The following is an 18,207-nucleotide window of genomic DNA, read 5'->3' as shown; positions in this document are numbered from 1 at the left end:
GTATTTGGATTTTCGAAAAAGCATTCAGTAAGGTGCAACACAACAGGATATTGCATAAAATTAAAGCTCATGGAATTGTGGGGTAATATATTAGCATGGATAGAGAATTGATTGATGGACAAGAAACAGAGAGCAAGGTAACCGAATATAATGTATCCAAGTTTGTTGATACCAAGTTAGAAAGGAAAGTAAGCTGTGAGGAGGACACAAAAAGTCTGCAAAAGGATGTAGACAGGTTAAGTGAAGGGCCAAGAAGGTGTCAGATGGAATATAATGAGGAGAAATGTGAAGTTATCCACTTTGGTAGGAAAAAGAGGCAAGCAGAATTTTTTTAAATGGTGAGAGACTAGGAAATGATAGTATTCAGAGGAACTTGGGTGTCCCAATACATGAATCACAGTAAGTTAACACACAGGTACAGCAAACAATTACATAGGATATGTGGCACCGAAAGAGGACATTCGGCCCAGCCAGTCCATGCCAGCATTTATGCTCCACTCGAGCGTTCTTCCTCTTTCCTCATCTAAATTTATCAATCTAACCATCTATTCCCTCCTCCCTCACATGCTTGTCTAGCTTCCCCTTACATGGATCTATACTATTTGCTTCAACAGCTCCTTGTAGTAGTGAGTTCCACATTCTCACCACTTTTTGGGTAAAGAAGTTTGATCTTAATTCCCTGTTGGAATTCTTGATGTGAATCTTACATTGATATATTCTTATATTCTTCCATCTAAGAGGAAACATCCTTCCTATATCCACGCTATAAAAAACTTTCATAATTTTAAAGGTCTCTATTAGGTCACCCCTCAGCCTTTTTACAAGAGGAAAGAGACAATCCTTTCCTGATATGTATACCGACGCATTTCTGGTGTCATTCTTGTAAATCTTCTCTGCATACTCATCCTCATGCCTCTATATCTTGTATCATCTACATGCTCCACTGTAGCAACTCACCAAGTCTCTTTCGACAGCACTTTCCAAAACTGCAACCTCTGCCACATAGAAGGACAAGGGCAGCAGATGCATGGGAACACCATCACCTGGAAGTTTCCCTCCAAGCCATACACCATCCTGACTTGAAAACATATCGTTGTTCCTTCACTGTCGTTGGGTCAAAATCCTGGAACTCCCTTCCTAACAGCACTGTGGATGTACCTACACCTACATATGGACTGCAGCGATTCAAGAAGGTGGCTCTCCACCAACTTCTCATGGGCAGTTAGGGATGGGCAATAAATGGTGGCCTAGCCAATGACGCCCCCATCCCATGAAAGAAAAATATCTTTTTATAATATGGCAGGAGGGCATGCCAGGAGCAGCACCAGGCAGACCTAAAAATGAGGTGTCAACCTGGTGAAGCTATAACTCAGGACAACTTGCATGCCAAACAGCATAAGCAGCAAGTGATAGACAGAGTTAAGTGATCCCACAACCAAAGTATCAGATCTAAGCTCTGTAGTCTTGCCACATCCAATCGCGAATGGTGGTGGACAATTAAACAGTTCACTGGAGGAGGAGGCTCCACAAGTATCCCCATCCTCAATGATGGAGGAGCCCAGCACAGCAGTACAAAGATAAAGCTGAAGTATTTGCAACAATCTTCAGCCAGGAGTGCCGAGTGGATGATCCATCTCGGCCTCCTCCGGAGGTCCCCAGCATCACAGATGCCAGTCTTCAGCCAATTCAGTTCACTCCACGTGATATCAAGAAATGGCTGAAGACACTGGATACTGCAAAAGCTATGGGCCTTGACAAGATTCCGGCAATAGTACTGAAGACTTGTGCTCCAGACATGCTGCACCCCTAGCCAAGCTGTTCCAGTACAGCTACAACACCAGCATCTACCCAGTTATATGGAAAATTGCCCAGGTATGTCCTGTACACACAAAGCAGGACAAATACAACCCGGTCAATTACCACCCCATCAGTCTACACTCGATCATCAGTAAAATAATGTAAGGGGTCATCAACAGTGCTATTAAGTGGCACTTGCTTAGCAATAACCTGCTAACTGATGCCCAGTTTGGGGTCTGCCAGGGCCACTCAGCTCCTGACCTCATTACGGCCTTGGATCAAACATGCACAAAAGAGCTGAACTCCGGAGGTGAGGTGAGAATGACTGCCCTTGTCATCAAGGCAGCGTTTGACCGAATGTGGCATCAAGGAGCCCTAGCAAAATTGGAATCAGTGAGAATCAGGGGGAAAATTCTCCACTGGTTGGAGTCATACCAAGCACAAAGGAAGATGGTTGTGATTGTTGGAGGTCAGTCATCTCAGCTCCAGCTGCAGGAGTTCCTCAGGGTAGTGTCCTCGGCCCAAACATCTTCAGCTGCTTCATCAACAATCTTCTATCATAAGGTCAAAAGTGGGGATGTTTGCTGATGGTTGCACAATGTTCAGCACTATTCACGACTCCACAGATACTGAAGCAGTCCATGTCCAAATACAACAAGACCTGGACAATATCCTGGCTCGGGCTGACAAGTGGCAAGTAAAATTTGCGCCACACAAATGTCAGGCAATGACCATCTCCAACAAGAGAGAGTTCAACCATTGCCCCTTGATGTTCAATGGCATTACCATCACTGAATCCCCCACTATCAACATCCTGGAAGTTACCATTGACCAGAAACTGAACTGGACTAGACATATAAATACTGTGGCTACAAGATCAGGTTAGAGGCTAGGAATCATGCGACGAGTAACTTACCTCCTGACTCCGCAAAGCCTATGCACCATCTACAAGGCACCATCAGGAGTGTGATGGAATACTCCCCACTTACCTGGATGAGTGCAGCTCCCACAACACTGAAGGAGCTGGACCCCGTCCAGGACAAAGCAGTCCGCTAGATTGGCACTACATGCACAAACATTCACTCCCTCCACCACCGACGCACAGCAGCAGCAGTGTGTACCATCTATAAGATGCACTGCAGGAATTCACCAAGGCTCCTTTGACAGCACCTTCCAGACCCACGACCACTACCACCTAGAAGTACAAGGGCAGCAGATAGATGGGAACACCACCACATGGAGGTTCCCCTCCAAGTCTCTCACCATCCTGACTCACCTTTCCTTCACTGTCGCTGGGTCAAAATCCTGGACTCCCTTCCTAACAGCACTGTGGGTGTACCTACACCACATGGACTGCAGCGGTTCAAGAAGGCAGCTTACCACCACCACCTCAAAGGCAACTAGGGATGGGCAATAAATGCTGGCCCAGCCAGTGAAGCCCGCATCCCATGAATGAATAAAAAAAACAGAACTGCACATGCGATGTGTGGTCTAACCGAGATTCAATACAGGTTTAGCATAACTTTTCAATTCTGTCCCTCAAAATAAAGCCTAGTCTTTGGTTTGCTTTTTTCATACCCTTTCTAATCTGTGGTTCAACTTGTAGTGATTGATGTATTTGTACTCCGAGATCCCTTTGTGTCTCTACCCCACCTAGACTTGCACCTTCCAAGCAATGTGAACTTTTTTCCCTACCAAAATGTACTACCTCATAGTTGTATGTATTGAACTTCATTTGTCAATTATTTGCCCATTATGCAAGTTTATTAATGTCCTCCTGTAATTTATTGCAGTCCTCCCCAGTATTGACTGCCCACTCCCAATTTGGTGCCCAATCGGGAAAGGGGGCCAATGATGGAAGTGCCCCCTCCCCGTCTTCCCACCCAAGGCCCAAGATGGGTGATCTGCTAGGTTTCCTCCTGTCCCTGAACTCTCGCCAGCCGAAAAATTGCAGTGGGCCTGTAAAATTCCTCAGGTGGCCGTCCCATAACTTCCCGCCCATCCCCAACCTGTCTGTCCCCCCACCCCATGAAATTACAGACAGGTTAGGGATGGGCGGGAAGTTATGGGACAGCCACCTGAGGAATTTTACAGGCTCCCTCCAACTTCCTGATTGATGGTAACCCAAAGATGATGTTGTTATGTGACTTGGTGATGGTGGTGTTATTCAAAATCAGAGGTTGATGGCTGGGCTTCCTCATTGGGATAGTTATTGCCCAGCAATTAAGTAACATGAATTTTACCTGCCATTTGTCAGTTCAAGGATGAAAATTATCCAAGTGTTGGTAGAGACAAGCATGAGTAATTTATTATTATTGCAGGAGTTGTGAATGAAGCTAAACACTGGAATTGTTTCTAAACAGTCCCACTTCTAACCCTTCTTTTTGTTGGTCTTCTGCTTTCTTAGGCTCAGCTGGCAAAGAAGCTACCTGCTACTCAACATGAGCACTTTTCCCAAAGAGTTCAAGTAAGATTATAGAAAATAAAGAATTGTTTTTTGCTAAGTACTTTTCAGAACCTTATAGTGGGAGTGCTCAGTGATTACCCATTGTGAGGCAGACTAAATAACTCATCATGGACCATGTTGCAAAAGTGATGCAGTAAGTCCTCACATAAAGTTGTGGTTGCATTGCTGAAAATCACGACTTTAAATGAAACATCTTTAAGTGAAACATTGGTTCCCATAGGAATCAATATTAAAACCCTAGTTAGGTTCTGTAGGACCATCCTTATCAGAGAAAAATAAATATTAAAACATTATACCCTTTAAGTTGAAATATTTTACATTGCTGAATTCCTACATTGGTAAATTGAATCATTTTTCAAATAAAATAAGTTTAAAAATATGAAAGAAAAATGTAACTTTCTACTACAGTACCTCCTGCTCGTTGCAGATCCTGCTTCCCAAACGTCCCACTCCCTGATCCTCCTGGTCACTGCAGATCCTTCCCCCTCCCCAATCTCAGAGTTGCGGCCTCTCCCCCTTCCTGACCCACCATCTGGCCAACCCTCCCACTCCCTGACTCACCCTCTCGCCATTTCTGTCTCTTGGACCTGCATTCCCATTTGAAGATCCAGATCCGATCCAAAGCCAGAGCTCCGATGTTGTGGAAGTGCGAGTCCCTATGGTGCAGAAGTGCCGAGCTGGGGCTACTACAATCTATGTTTTTTTAAATCTCCTTTAAACAGGAACACAAGTCCAGGAGAGGGAAGTGGTGAGAGGGTGAGTCAGGAAGTGAGATGCTCAGCCATAGGGTGGGTCAGGGAGGCTGAAACTCCGGGAGGGAGGCCACAAGTCGGGGAGTGGGAAGAGGATAGGCCACAACTCGGGGAGTGGGGTGAGGAGAGGCCACAACTCAGGGAGGGGGGCGGCCATAACTCTGGGAGTGGTGTGAGGAGAGACCATAAATGGAGGAGGGGGGAGGCCACAACGTGGGCAGTGGGGAGAGGAGAAGCTACAACTCGGAGAGCGGAGGCCACAACTCAAAGATCAGGGAGGAGAAGACGCCACAACTCCAAGAGTGGGAAGAGGAGAGGTCACAACCCGCGGAGGGGAGAGGCCACAACAGAGAGGGAGGAGGTCAGAACTCAGGGAGCGGGGGGAGAGGTCACAACTTGGGGAGCAGGGAGGGAATAGGCCACAACTCAGGCAGCGGAGACCACAATCGAAGGCTGGGGAGGGGAGAGGCCATCGGGGAGCAGGGAGAGGCTGCTCCAAAATGGCGCCAATAGGGTCTCATGGGAAATGACGTTAAAATGAATCTCGTGACGCTCAGCGAGATTACAGGCCTCATCAACATATCAACATTAAAACAAATCAGTGTAAAACAGGGCAGGATTAAACAAGGACTTACTGTACAGGCTGGTTTACCTGCAGCAATAAAAGTTGTATTTCAAGGGAGATATTGAGTATTCCAACTGTTATTCTGTATTTGTGAAAATAATACTCTATGTTCTTTGTATGATGTGTTGGCATAATTCTCTTGTTACACAAATTCCTTCCTTTTACTACTGTAGCTCAGCTAAAAACCCTTTGGCTAGTCTTGAAACAGAGTTTATAAAGAATCTCCAGCAACAGATCTATTACCTGGAACTCGAAGCCAACTTTCTATATCCTTTCTACACCATGATTGTTTAGTAATCATGCATATATACAAGAGTAATCCTGTGGCACACGCATTTACTTATTTGAAGATTGGGAAGTGTCTTAGTATCTTTAGCTCATGTCCCTGATTTGACTCTCATTCAAATTGCTTTTATTATGTAAATTTCAGACCACGTTTGAAATAGAACCCATCATAGCAGCGGAACAATTAATTTAGGGCAATGATAGGGGAGCCTGGTCAGGCCAGGCCAGTTCTGATGCCAGAAGGACACTCAATCATCCACGCATGCCTGGCTTTGCCAGTGTCAGTATACATCAATAAAGCTGGCTGTTTTTAGAGGGAGATTTTCTCAAACCCCTGGTCACCATCAGGCTTCCATTTGGCACTTAGGGTAAACTAATGAAATTCAGCTAGAGAAGTAAGGAGGGCTGGACAGCGCTGGTCTCTGAACAAGCACAGGATTGTAAAATACCACATAACTTTGACACAATTCATAGCCAGGGTCTGGCCATATTCATTGGTAAGTTGAGACTGCTGCCTCTCTCTTTGATAATTATGAGTGCCTAGGAATATTTTATCTGATATTATTATCAGAAATTTGAAACAATCTCAGGCAAACTTTAAGTAAAAGGAACCCAATCTCACAATAGTGCCCTCAGGTTATTAGTTATTTGCATGTTTTTTGCTCTTAATTTCTTAACCAAAATACACTCGTGATCAAACAAAAAAATCCACCATACTCCTACCAAGAGTGAAATTGGAAGCAGAGAGAATGTTACAGAAACTACAGGTAGCATTTAATGCTTTTTTCAAAAAAAACCCAAAGTATTTCAATTGCTGCTGCTTAACCCAAATTCAAATGTGGTGTTACGAGGGATATTTAGAGAGAGAAAAGGAAAAAGCTGACCTCATCTTCAATAGATATATGGCAGGGCAGCCATCTGCCTCCCACCCCATGACCACCCCACCCCAACTCTCATGAGCCTCATTATTGGCTCTGTAAGTTTATCTACACAGGCAAAGACATGCTAGATCTGATCCAGGGTCTGGGCTAAGTTGGCTGGGGAAGTGATAGGAGTGCTATAATTAGCTCAGTAAAGAACAACTCCTTTTCAAAGTATTGGGGCCAGAAATCTGCAGCCCTTCTGCCATAATTCTGGTGGAAGTGAGCTGGAAAGATTGGAAATCAGTTCCAAACCTTAAAGTGCCAGATCCCACCTCTGAGAAGCCAGTGGTGTAGCAGGGGCAGTGTCGATGGCAGCAACTCTCAACACAAGGAGTTTCTCGGCAGATGCTGAATGACAAAAGTCACCTGTGGTTCCAAACTGGAATCATGGCCTCCATCACCCAAGCAAATAAAGGAATGTTTCCCATACTTATAGGAACAGTGCGTCCGCCTGTTCTCTGATGAAGTGGTGCCCACATGTGCATGCATGGAGGTCTCCATGGGAAGGATGGCATATGTCATGGAGACCCTGGTCCAGAAGAACGCAGAGGTGCGTGCAGACCTGCAGTCCATTGTGGTAGCCATGGCTGAGTTCCTACAGTAACAACCCGAGAGGGAAATGGGAAACCTCGATGTCCCTCCAGATGTTCCTTCTCACACAGCTTCGTCCCCCATCACACCTACCTTCCCACTTGTCACATTCTCCCCTGTTAACCTTCCTCTCTCTCGTACTCCCCCCTCCCAACCTCACCCACCCCACTGACGCCTTCATCCCCCCCACCCCCCGACACCTTCATCCAACCCTCCCAATCTCACCTCCCCGGTACACCTTCCTCTCCCAGTCAAACCTGGACATTCCTCTCCTACCCCCTCCCCCGTACACCTTCCTCTCCCACTCACAGCTGGACATTGATCTTGCCCCCAGCGTCGATCACCCGTAGCAGCCCATGGCCAAGACCATGATGTTCCAAACTAGACCCAAGACAATAGTGGAGACATCTCACATTCCGTGAGCTGCTTCGCGATGGAGCCATGTCCATGGGAATCCACCCAGCATGTGGTGCACGTGATCCACCAGGATCCGGCAGCTGTAGGGCTCCAGCATCTTCTGCTCCTCAGATGTCTGCGATCTGAGCAAGGCCCTAATGATAAGTCCCGACTTCTGCACATCACAGTTGTCCAGACATGTTTTGGGCCAGCGTGTTTTCCCGCCAGCGTAGCAGTAAATCTGGCATGGAGGGATAATTCTAGTCGGGCCTTACTTTGTGTCTCATTAGCGGGATGCAAAGCAGGTTCATGCTGGCCTCCAGAGAATTTGGCGTTCTGCCATGACAGACACCATTGGATGATCCTGCTGTGCTTTGACGCTGGCATGGAACAGATTTTTGGCCGCCTCGCCATATTGTCCCCTGTTATGATGCGGCAGATGATGTGTGCCAGGCGGATCAAATCCACGTGGGAAACTTGGTCGCGTTTTGCAATTTGTATTTATTTTGATATGTGTGCACTGAATACAAAAGTAATAAGTCCACCAAGACTGTTAGACACTTTTTAAAAAACTAAATTAAAATATTTATTAATAAAAAAAGATTTCAAGCAAATACATAGGACTACAAATTACTACTATAATGAATCCTAAAATTCCTAATTAACCGGACTCCCAGTTACACCCCCTTTAAGGCAACAGTCCAGAAATAGATTTTAGAGTTTAAACAGATCCAGCAAATTAACACAATACCCTGGACCATGGAATTAAAAATGGCTTTCTCAAGCTTCGGTCTCTGTAGACAGCAGGCTTATGCACACATTCCGGAGGTGTCATTAAGGCTACTTTACACACTTTTGTTAGATCTCACAATGCCTTCCCCCGACACGTAGCCTCATTCTCCTTTGTGTATGTTTTTCTCTTCTTAATATGTAAATTCTATTGTTTCATAAGTCTTTGAAACTATATCTCCCTCATAACATAAATACTTTCATGTTGTCACTATATATTGTCAGTAACCCTTGGGAAAAATAAACACATTTCTTAGCTTGCTTGTCTGGCTATTTGTAAACAGACTGAGATCCCTTTGAAATCCAAATCCCCCTTCATTTTTCTAAAAATGCAAATTCCCTTCACATCTTACATGCTAAGCCAACATCCATTTACTTATTAGCATGTCAAGCACCTAGCTTCTTTTGATGAGTCAAAACTTGCAGTCTGCTTGACCCCAAATGTAATTAAATCACTCACACAGACAGACCCAACTACTTACCCCCACTTTACAATGAACCAGAAAAATATTATGAAAATTATTATACCTTCATGACACCCCCTCCGCCCGCCAAAAGGGCTGGAAAATTCCGGCCTCAGTTAGGGATGTGGGGCTCCAGTTAACCTACCCTCACCTCACAATGACTAACTTCACACATTTGCCTGACAGACATGAAAAAGCCTCCTTTCGACACCATTGGTTTCCCATAACGGTTAGCCCTGGCCCTTGCGAACCCCAAAATGCAGACACACATGGAGCCCTCAAGGTTCATTTTGTTGATAATAAAGAGCACACATCAGCTGCATTACATCCTAGCTCCTAGCCCATTTCCACCCTAAGCATTGTCTTCTCATCAAACTAACATAAGAACATTGAGACCATGTTCAACAGTTCCATTGACTGCAACACATGGAGCATCGCTGAACTAGGCGAGTGAAGGCTAAGCAGAATGAATGGGCCAGTTCTGCATTCCTTCTTTTTGACAATAGGCTTGTGGGCACTATGCAGACAATTGCAAGTTGCTAAATGGTTAAAGTTGTAGCTTTGAGAGCCAGGAAAAAATTGTACCCAAGAGGGACAGAAAACCGGCACATTGAGGTGAAATGTGCGCGCACTTATTGCTCAGCTTAGCAGATGTACACTCGTAGAGTTGACCACGCACAATGCTGGCAGGAGCACACATGACCTCTGTCCCTGAGCTCATAGACTGAAAACCCTCATGAATGACAGAGGGCATGGAGTTCAAGGAAAGTTTGCCCTTCTCCATGCGCACCTACATCTTTCCTTCTGCACCACACCTTCACCTTTCCGGAATACAGACAAGTTAAGAGGTCTACATGAGCCTCCATCTTACACAGCCAAGAATAAGCATCACTTGAACCTGCAATGCAAGATACCTTGCACAAGCACATTTTACATTGAGGGGAATGCATCACTGATATCGGTAATGAACCTATATTTTAAAAATACTTCATGAGCTGTGAAATTCTTCAGGCCACCTTGAGGTTATGAAATGAGATTTTTTAAATAAATGTTATTACTTTCTTTATTAGTAAAGGGTGTTGATGCAAATATTGGGGAAAAGTACAGAAATGTGTCATTGACCAACACCATTCTTTTCCACAAGGCTTTTATCAATATGTTTGTCATTGTTCAGGAGATGCGTTCTCAAGTTGATGGTCTACGCTTAGAACTGAAAAGAAAAGACGCCAATTTAAACATGTTGCAGACTGAAAAAGAGAGACTTGGCAACCAACTTAAGCTCTCAGATGGCAAGTTCTGTGGTTGGCACGTGTAGTACTCAAATTGCAATTTACTTTTTATATATATAATATATACACACACAGCATATATGTATAACCTATGATTAACATGAGGCTTTGTATTTTTGCTTAATATGAAAGTTGATTCGTACACAACACCAACAACTTGTATTTAAACAATGCCCTTAATGTAATAAAACATCCCAAGGTGGTTCACAGGATTATTGTAAAGCAAAATTTAACTCTGAGCCACATAAGGAGGAGTGGGAGTTGAGCATTAATGAAGCAAGTTATAAAGCAGAACGACTGAAGAGTTCTGTGACCAAGAGGAATGAGAGCAAAACCTTCCTCAAAAGGCGGCTGAGGCAGCGTCCTTGAATATCTTTAATGCAGAGGTAGAGAGATTCCTGATAAGCAAAGGGGGTGGAAGGTTATCAGGGGTAGGCAGGAATGTGAGGTTAAAATCAGATCAGCCATGATCTTATTGAATTGCGGAGCAGGCTCGAGGAGCCGAGTGGCCTACTCATATTCCTGATTCGTATATTCATAGCACAGTGAGATGTGAAGCGCACTGACAGAGGAGTCCCAGGACCAGGAGGAATGAGAGCAGAGTGAGATGTAAAGTGTGGCAGCAGAGGAGTCCCAGGACCAGAAGGAGCAGCTGCTGAGCAAGAATAGAGTGAGATATAAAGCGTGGCAGCAGTGCAAACATGAGATCAGGAGGAGCAGGAGCTGAGACCAACTCAAACACAGGAACAAATTGGAAAAATGACATTCGAATCAATGCAGAGAGGAATGAGAGGCAGAACCTGAGGGAAGGAAAATCATGATCGAGGGTAAGTATTGGGATAAGGATCTAAGATAAAGAACTGAAGTAATTAAACCAGATTTCAAAACTGTGAGGTTTTAATGTTTAAATATTAAGTTTTTGACTTAAGTTTTATTTCTGCAAGTTTAGATAATAGTCGAATATTTAGGGGTATGGCAGGCTATCTCAGACCTGTCGAATGCATATCGTTTTCCACTTGGGAATTCTAGGACACTTCTCATGTCCTGGACAGCTACATGTGCAGGAAGTGCCATCAGATGGAGGATCTTGAGCTCCATATTTCAAAGCTTCAGCAGCAGCAGGCATCACTGTGGTGCATCTGCAAGGCTGAGAACTACATGGATAGTTACCCCACAGTTTAAGAGGGCACAGACAGAGAGAGAATGTGTAACCACCAGACAGACAAGCAGGACTAAGCAGGTAGTGCAAGAGTCCCATGAGTGCATCTTGCTCTCACAAATATTCCGTTCAGAATACTGGTGAGAGTGATAGTCCCTCTGGGAAGTACAGCCAGGGACAAGTCCACAGCACCATAAGTGGCTCAGCTGTTACACTGGGGTAGGAAGAAGGACAGAAAAGTGGCTCTGATAGAGGATTCGATACTAAGAGGAACAGACAGGTATTTCTACAGCCACAGACCTGAATCCAGATTAGTATGTTGCCTCCTGGTGCCAGGATCAGGGGTGTCATTGAGTGGTAGCAGAGCAATTTGAGGGGCTGTGATGTTCAGCTAGAGATCATGGTCAATATTGGTGCCAATTACAGAGGTAGAGGAATGAGATCCTGTTTACAGATTTTAGGGAGCTAGGAAAGAAAATAGAAAGCAGGAACTCAAATGTAGCAATTTCTGGATTACTCCCGATGCCATGTGCCAGAGTGTATATAAACATAAGAATAGTGCAAATGAATGTGTGATTGGAAAAATGGTGCAGGAGGGAGAGCTTTAGATTTCTGGGACATTGGGACCACTTCAGTGGTGGCTGGGACCTATACAAGCAGAGCTGGAACAAATATCATTGCAGGGAGGTTTGCTACTGCTGTTGGGGAGGATTTAAACTCACTTGGCAGGGGATTGAGAATGAGTAAATTCAGAACAGAGAGAATCAAAGCTAAAAATAGAAGGCAGAGATTCTGTAGGTGAGAATGGAAAGTAGAGGAAACTAAGGCTACAAAGGAGGCTGGATTTTACGCTCCCCAACCGGTGAGCTTGAAGGGGCGGGGGCGACTTATTAAGTGCAGCAGGCAGCCTGATCACTGCTTACCCACACGTCACTGCCCCAGGTGGGGTGAGATCGTGCAGTCCACTTGCCAGCGAGCCAATGCCCACTTAAGGGCCTCATCCCACTGTCGCCAGGATTTAACTGGCAGCAGGAGAGCTCCATGCCAAACGCCCAACTCGGCAGGTTTCCCTGCTTGGACTGGTGGCGGGCATGGGGTGGGCCCCTCCTTAACAGGCCCCTTGGGCCCATCAGAGGGCCTTTCCCAAGGTTTTGCGCCACCCCAGTTTGCCCTCCCTCCACTGGCCTCTAAAATCCCCAAGGCCCCAACCCCCTCACCAGGACCTGCCAACTTGGCACCCAGTGAGACCCCGAAACAGGTGATCCAAATCCCAATCCAACACCGCACACCTCTGTCCTGAAGTGTCGGAGAGCTGCCGGCTCCTGGCCGGCATCTCTCTGAGGTGAGACTTCCTGTTCCTGAGAAGGTGGAAAACCCGCCTCCAGCCTATTAATGGCCAGTTGGCCATTAAATTGCTGTGGAGCAGCCGGTGTTCCCTTTGGTGGGCTTGCAGGGAGCCTGGAGCCTCAGATAATTCAGTCCATAAGAAGCTGAAGGCACAGGTAGACACATGGAAGTATGATATCGTACCTGTAACTGAGACATGGCATAAAGAACATCAGGAAGGGCAGCTCAACATTCTTGGTTACAGAGTTTGGAGATGGGATAGACAGGGGGCTAAAAAATGGATAGGGGGTTAAAGAAGAAACAGTCACAGCAGCAACTTGTATTAATATAGCACTGTTAATATAATAAAATGTCCGAAGGCACTTTACAGGAGCATTATAAAGTAAAATTTGACAGTGGAACAGGTAGGGCAATATTAGGGCAGATATCCGAAAGCTTGATCAAAGAGGTAGATTTTAGGGACCATCTTAGGAAAGACAAGTCGAGAGGCAGGGAGGTTTAGGGAGGGAATTCCAGAACTGAGGGCCTAGCTGAAGACAAGGCCACCAACGGTGGAGCAATTAAAATCGAGGATTCTGTTGGAATCCGGCAGCTCTCCAACGCTTCAGGACAGAGGTGTGCGGTGTTGGATTGGGACTTGGATCACCTGTTTCGGGGTCTCACCAGGTGCCAAGTTGGCAGGTCCTGGTGAGGGGGTGGGGCCTTGGGAATTTTAGAGGCCAGTGGAGGGAGGGCAACCTGGGGTGGCGCAAAACCTTGGGAAAGGCCCTCTGATGGGCCCAAGGGGCCTGTTAAGGAGGGGCCCACCCCCAGCCCGCCACCAGCCCATGCAAGGAAACCTGCTGAGTTGACATGGAGCTCTCCTGCTACCAGTTAAACCCTGGCAGCAGTGGGATGAGGCCCTTAAGTGGGCATTGGCTCACTGTTGGGTGGACTGAGCAATGTCACCCCTGCCGCTGATATATAATCGCAATGGGACAGTGACTGGTGGGTAAGTGGTGGTCCGGCTGCCTGCTGCATTTAATAAGCCCCCCCCCCACCCCCGGCCCTTCAAACTCACCGGTTGGGGGAGCGTAAAATCCAGCCTCCTTTGTAGCCTTAGTTTCCTCTACTTTCCATATTCACCTACAGAATCTCTGCCTTCTATTTTTAGCTTTGATTCTCAAGAATTATGTGAGTGCTGATATCTTGATGGGGGTTGTGGGACTGGAGGGGCTCATAGCTGTGAGGAGGGATGACATGCTAGAAAGTTCATCGAATGGGCCATATGGGTTGAAATGAGAAACACAAAAGGAACGATCACACTGCTAAGGGAATATAATAGACCCCCAAATAGTCAGAAGAAGATAGAAAAACAAATATGTAGGCAAATTCTGAGAAGTGCAAAAACAAAGCCTGTAATAATGGTAGGGGATTTTAACTACCAGGGCCAGAATGTTACAGTCGGCGTGTGGGGACGGGCCCAACACGCCGGAACATAAAATGACACACAGTGACGCCGGGCGTGCATCCCAACGGCACCGCGCACCGTCGCAATATTTTGGTAGGTGGACGCTATGAGGATGGAGGCGTGCCTGTCATTAATTACTTGGCCAGTTAAGGCCCTTGAAGCGCCAACTGTATTTGATTTTGCGCAGCCCGTGCAATTTTCAGGGCGTCGCGTAGGTGCAACAGACAGGCAGGGAGGCCATATTTTCAAAACCCTTATCCACGGGCGGGATAAGACGGGTGAGTGGGCTCACTAATACGAGTTGTTAGTACTTTAGATTATAACTTACTGCTGCTTTCTTGTGTGAACAAGACAACTTCATTTCACTTCAGAGCTGCTTTGACAGAAATAACGGGCTTCAGTTCAGGACTCCGGAGGAGTCATACCGCTTGGGGCCTTCCAGGTCTCAGACAGCCTTCCCTTACCCTGGGAATGGGGATTTTGGTCTCCACTGGAGGCACCTCCTCTGAGGAGGAAGAGAGGGTCAGAAGGGGGAGGAGGCCAGGTGTCCCTATTCTGGGAGCGACCTTTGGGAGGTCAGGCGCAGGCATAAGGGACACAGGGCCAACAGGAAGTTCAAGGTGGAAGGGGCCGCAGAAGAGGCCACTATCCTGCTGCCAGGGTTTACAGGCGGCGAAGCAGCTTCCTCCTGCAGCATTGCACTTCAGACATATTGAGGAAGCTGCTCCTGCACTCAGATATAGTGCCGAAGGAGGCTCCGCCTCTCAAGGGAGAGCGTGACCCCCATCTGTCAGACAATCGGCCCTGAGATCAGCTCCGACTGGGTGGACATCCCATACCAGTGGCGCTGAAGGTCACAGTGGCCCTCAACTTCTATGCCTCCGGCTCTTTCCAGGGGTCGGTGAATGATCTTTGTAGAGTCCCCCAATCACCTATCCACAGTTGTGTCAAGCAGGTGACAGACACTCTGTTCAGGCATGCATTGACTTTCATTCACTACCGCACGGACGAGGCCAGCCAGGCAGAGCGAGCCAGAGGCTTTGCCATGATTGCTGGCTTCCCCCGTGTCCAGGGTGCAATAGGCTGTATACATGTGGCCATCAAGGTGCCAGCAGGTGAGCCCGGTGCCTTCGTCAACAGGAAGGGCCTCCACTCCATGAACGTGCAGATAGTGTGTGACCACAGGATGCAGATTCTGCAAGTCTGTGCAAGGTACCCAGGCAGCTCCCATGATGCTTACTTCCTGAGACACTCCCAGGTGCCGGGGCTCTTCAGTGCTCCAGCCCGACTGGATGGATGGCTGCTGGGCTACAAGGCCTATCCCTTCAAAAGGTGGCTCATGACGCCTCTACGCCATCCAAGAACAGAGGCCGAGCAGCAGTACAATAGGAGCCATGCCTCTACAAGAGCAATGGTAGAGGGAACCATCGGTCTTCTCAAGATGCGCTTCCGATGCCTGGACCATTCAGGGGGCACACTGCAATACCCCCCAGATCAAGTGTCACTGATAGTGGTTGCATGCTGCGCTCTCCACAATCTGGCACTGGAAAGGGGGGATGCAGTGGAGGAAGAAGAGTTTGACGCAGCTGCTCTGGCAGCAGACAGAGAGTCCAGTAGTGAGTCCGAGGACAAGCACACTCAGGAGAATGCAGAGGGGATAAACGCTAACCTGGGCAGCCTCCAGGGAGGCAGGGTCACCCGGGAGGCTTTTATCCAATGCCCCTTTAGCTAGCCCACCAAAGAGGAACCAACACCACATGGCAGGGCTGCAGGCTCCATACTCGATACCTGATGGGAACATTTGCTTGGTCAACAACATGCACTATGTGCCATTTCAATAAAGCTCAATGACAAACAAGTCACTCATAAAATCATGGGTTACCCTTCACATGCAAAACTACCGAAGCACCCAGAGGCTTGTGAACAAAAGCATATTTAATGGCGTGGTGCCTGGCATACATAAAACAAATTAAATGCAAAGGTGTTCTCCATCACACCTACTAATAAAAAACTTAAAAGTGGGACAAACAAAATCACCAGTGATGAGCCCATGTTTTGCCGAAGGTGCTTTATGTTTGCGTTTATATGTGCTACGTCTAGGTGCTCCCCCCTCGCTGGCACTGGCATTGGAGGCAGCCTGCTCACTCTGCTTTCCTGTTGGCCTTGATGACCTTGGTGGTTGACCTCTGGCTCGTGGAGCCTGTGCTGGCCCTGACTGGGAGGGAGCTGCCAGTGGCACGGCTGGCATCTCCCCTGTCGCCACAGCCACATCAGATGCCATGGTCACTGGCAGAGGGGCAGGGGAGCTGCTGCCCTCATCCAGAGCGCCCTGAGAGGAGCCCACAGAGACAACAAGCAGCTCATGCGCCAACATTAGGCCGCTTTGGACCTCCCTGCTCACCATTGATGGACGTGCACCTAGCTAGGATACTGGGTGCCCAATCCATCTCCCACACTGACACTGACCACCTGAGGTCAATGCCACTGTGAGGGCTTGCAGGTCCAAGCGCATCCCCAGGAAGCCCTGATTCAGCTCCTGGAGTAGCCTCTCCATGAGAGTTGCCACTCTCCCCATGGAGGAGACTGTGCGCTCAGCCATGAGGGTCATTGCATTGCTCAAGCTCCGCTTGGACTCCTCTAAAACAGAGACCATGGCACGCATTCCCTCATGTATCTCCGCCAGATCCTCCGCACACCCTGCTGGACTTCTAGCATATGCTGCCTCAGGGATAACTCCAGAGGCCCATCATTAGCCACCGACTGAGCGTGTTCCTGATCCCCAGCAGTCCTCCAACTGCCGGCACCCTGGGCACTCTTTGCTTCCGCCTGCACCTCAAGTGAGTGTGAAGTGCTCTCACCGCTGTGCACCGAGATACTATCCGCCCATCTAATGCCCACCAAGGTGCTGGTATCTGCACTGGTGCCTGCCTGGCTGAGAGGGTGTGACACTGGTGCATTAATGTCGTCTGTGTCTTCTGGGGTCAGTTGCGGGCCTTCAGCTCTTGACCCCGATGGGCCTTTGGTCAGCCTGAAAGGAATAACAAGGACATGTCAATTGTTGAAGTAGTTACACTGTCACTTTGCATGCCTGGCACCTGGATCAGGGTGCCCTTGTCTTGCCATTATCAATGGGGATTCCATGTTCAAGGCTCACATCAATATAGAGACAACAGTGGACTGGTTGCTCTTATAGACATTCTGACCTCAGTGCACTGCATTCTTATCTCCCTGTAGCACCCCAACCTCACTGCGGCTGGTTGATCTAGGTGTATGGAGCCTCTCCACACCCAGTGCCTCCTGCTCGTATCTGGACAGGATTAGAAGGTGGGGTGGCCTCCTCCAGTCCGCATTCCTTTCAGCATTATTGTGGGATGTTTTCTCCTGAAAGGAGAGAGGAGCATTGATTAGTCCGCCCTGTACCTGCATTGCCATTGCAACCTGGCCAACCCCACCTGAGGAACACCTCACTGGGTTCAGCCGATTCGTGACCCTGTAGCCGCAAGACACTAATTCCAAGCAGCAGGGCTCACCCCTTGCCCAGATGCTGCATCATTGACATTTCCCACTCACATTCTAAGAACTTTGAGGTCTGGGGTTGTGGGGGGGGGCTCCTAACTGCTGTGCTAAGTGACCCATGCCAACACGATACTCACCCTTCCCGATCGCAGAAGGTCATTGAAGCGCTTGTGACACTGCGCCCATGTGCACCTCACCACATCATGGGAGCTCACCCTGGATGCCACCTCCTCCCAGGCATTTTTGGTGAGGTGGAGGAGGGTGGGGGGCCTCCCCCTCCTGTCCCTGGGGATAAGGATATCCTGGCGTACTGCCACCTCCTCCAGGAGGACAGCAAGACAATCGTCGGAAAACCAC

The 18,207-nt window shown here is 47.7% G+C and overlaps 1 protein-coding gene across 2 annotated transcripts; it reads left to right on the top strand.

Moving 5' to 3' along the window:
- Nucleotides 1–4,197: 4,197 nt before the first annotated feature.
- On the top strand, nt 4,198–10,589 carry LOC144680314 (uncharacterized). 2 transcript variants are annotated; one of them, XM_078541297.1, is made up of 4 exons: nt 4,204–4,264; nt 5,815–5,905; nt 6,613–6,693; nt 10,264–10,589. In XM_078541297.1, exons 1-4 carry the CDS (start codon nt 4,239–4,241, stop codon nt 10,402–10,404), a joined length of 339 nt encoding a protein of 112 aa, XP_078397423.1. In that variant the 5' UTR covers nt 4,204–4,238; the 3' UTR covers nt 10,405–10,589. The 2 variants fall into 2 exon arrangements, 1 of the variants encoding a protein (XP_078397423.1); XR_013576532.1 differs by lacking the exons at nt 5,815–5,905; nt 6,613–6,693 and having other exon boundaries at nt 4,198–4,264; nt 10,264–10,583.
- Nucleotides 10,590–18,207: the final 7,618 nt, after the last annotated feature.

This window comes from Cetorhinus maximus, chromosome 5, assembly GCF_964194155.1.
Source record: "Cetorhinus maximus chromosome 5, sCetMax3.hap1.1, whole genome shotgun sequence".
In the NCBI taxonomy this organism is placed as follows: domain Eukaryota; kingdom Metazoa; phylum Chordata; class Chondrichthyes; order Lamniformes; family Cetorhinidae; genus Cetorhinus; species Cetorhinus maximus.
This window is presented reverse-complemented; position numbering and strand designations above follow the sequence as displayed.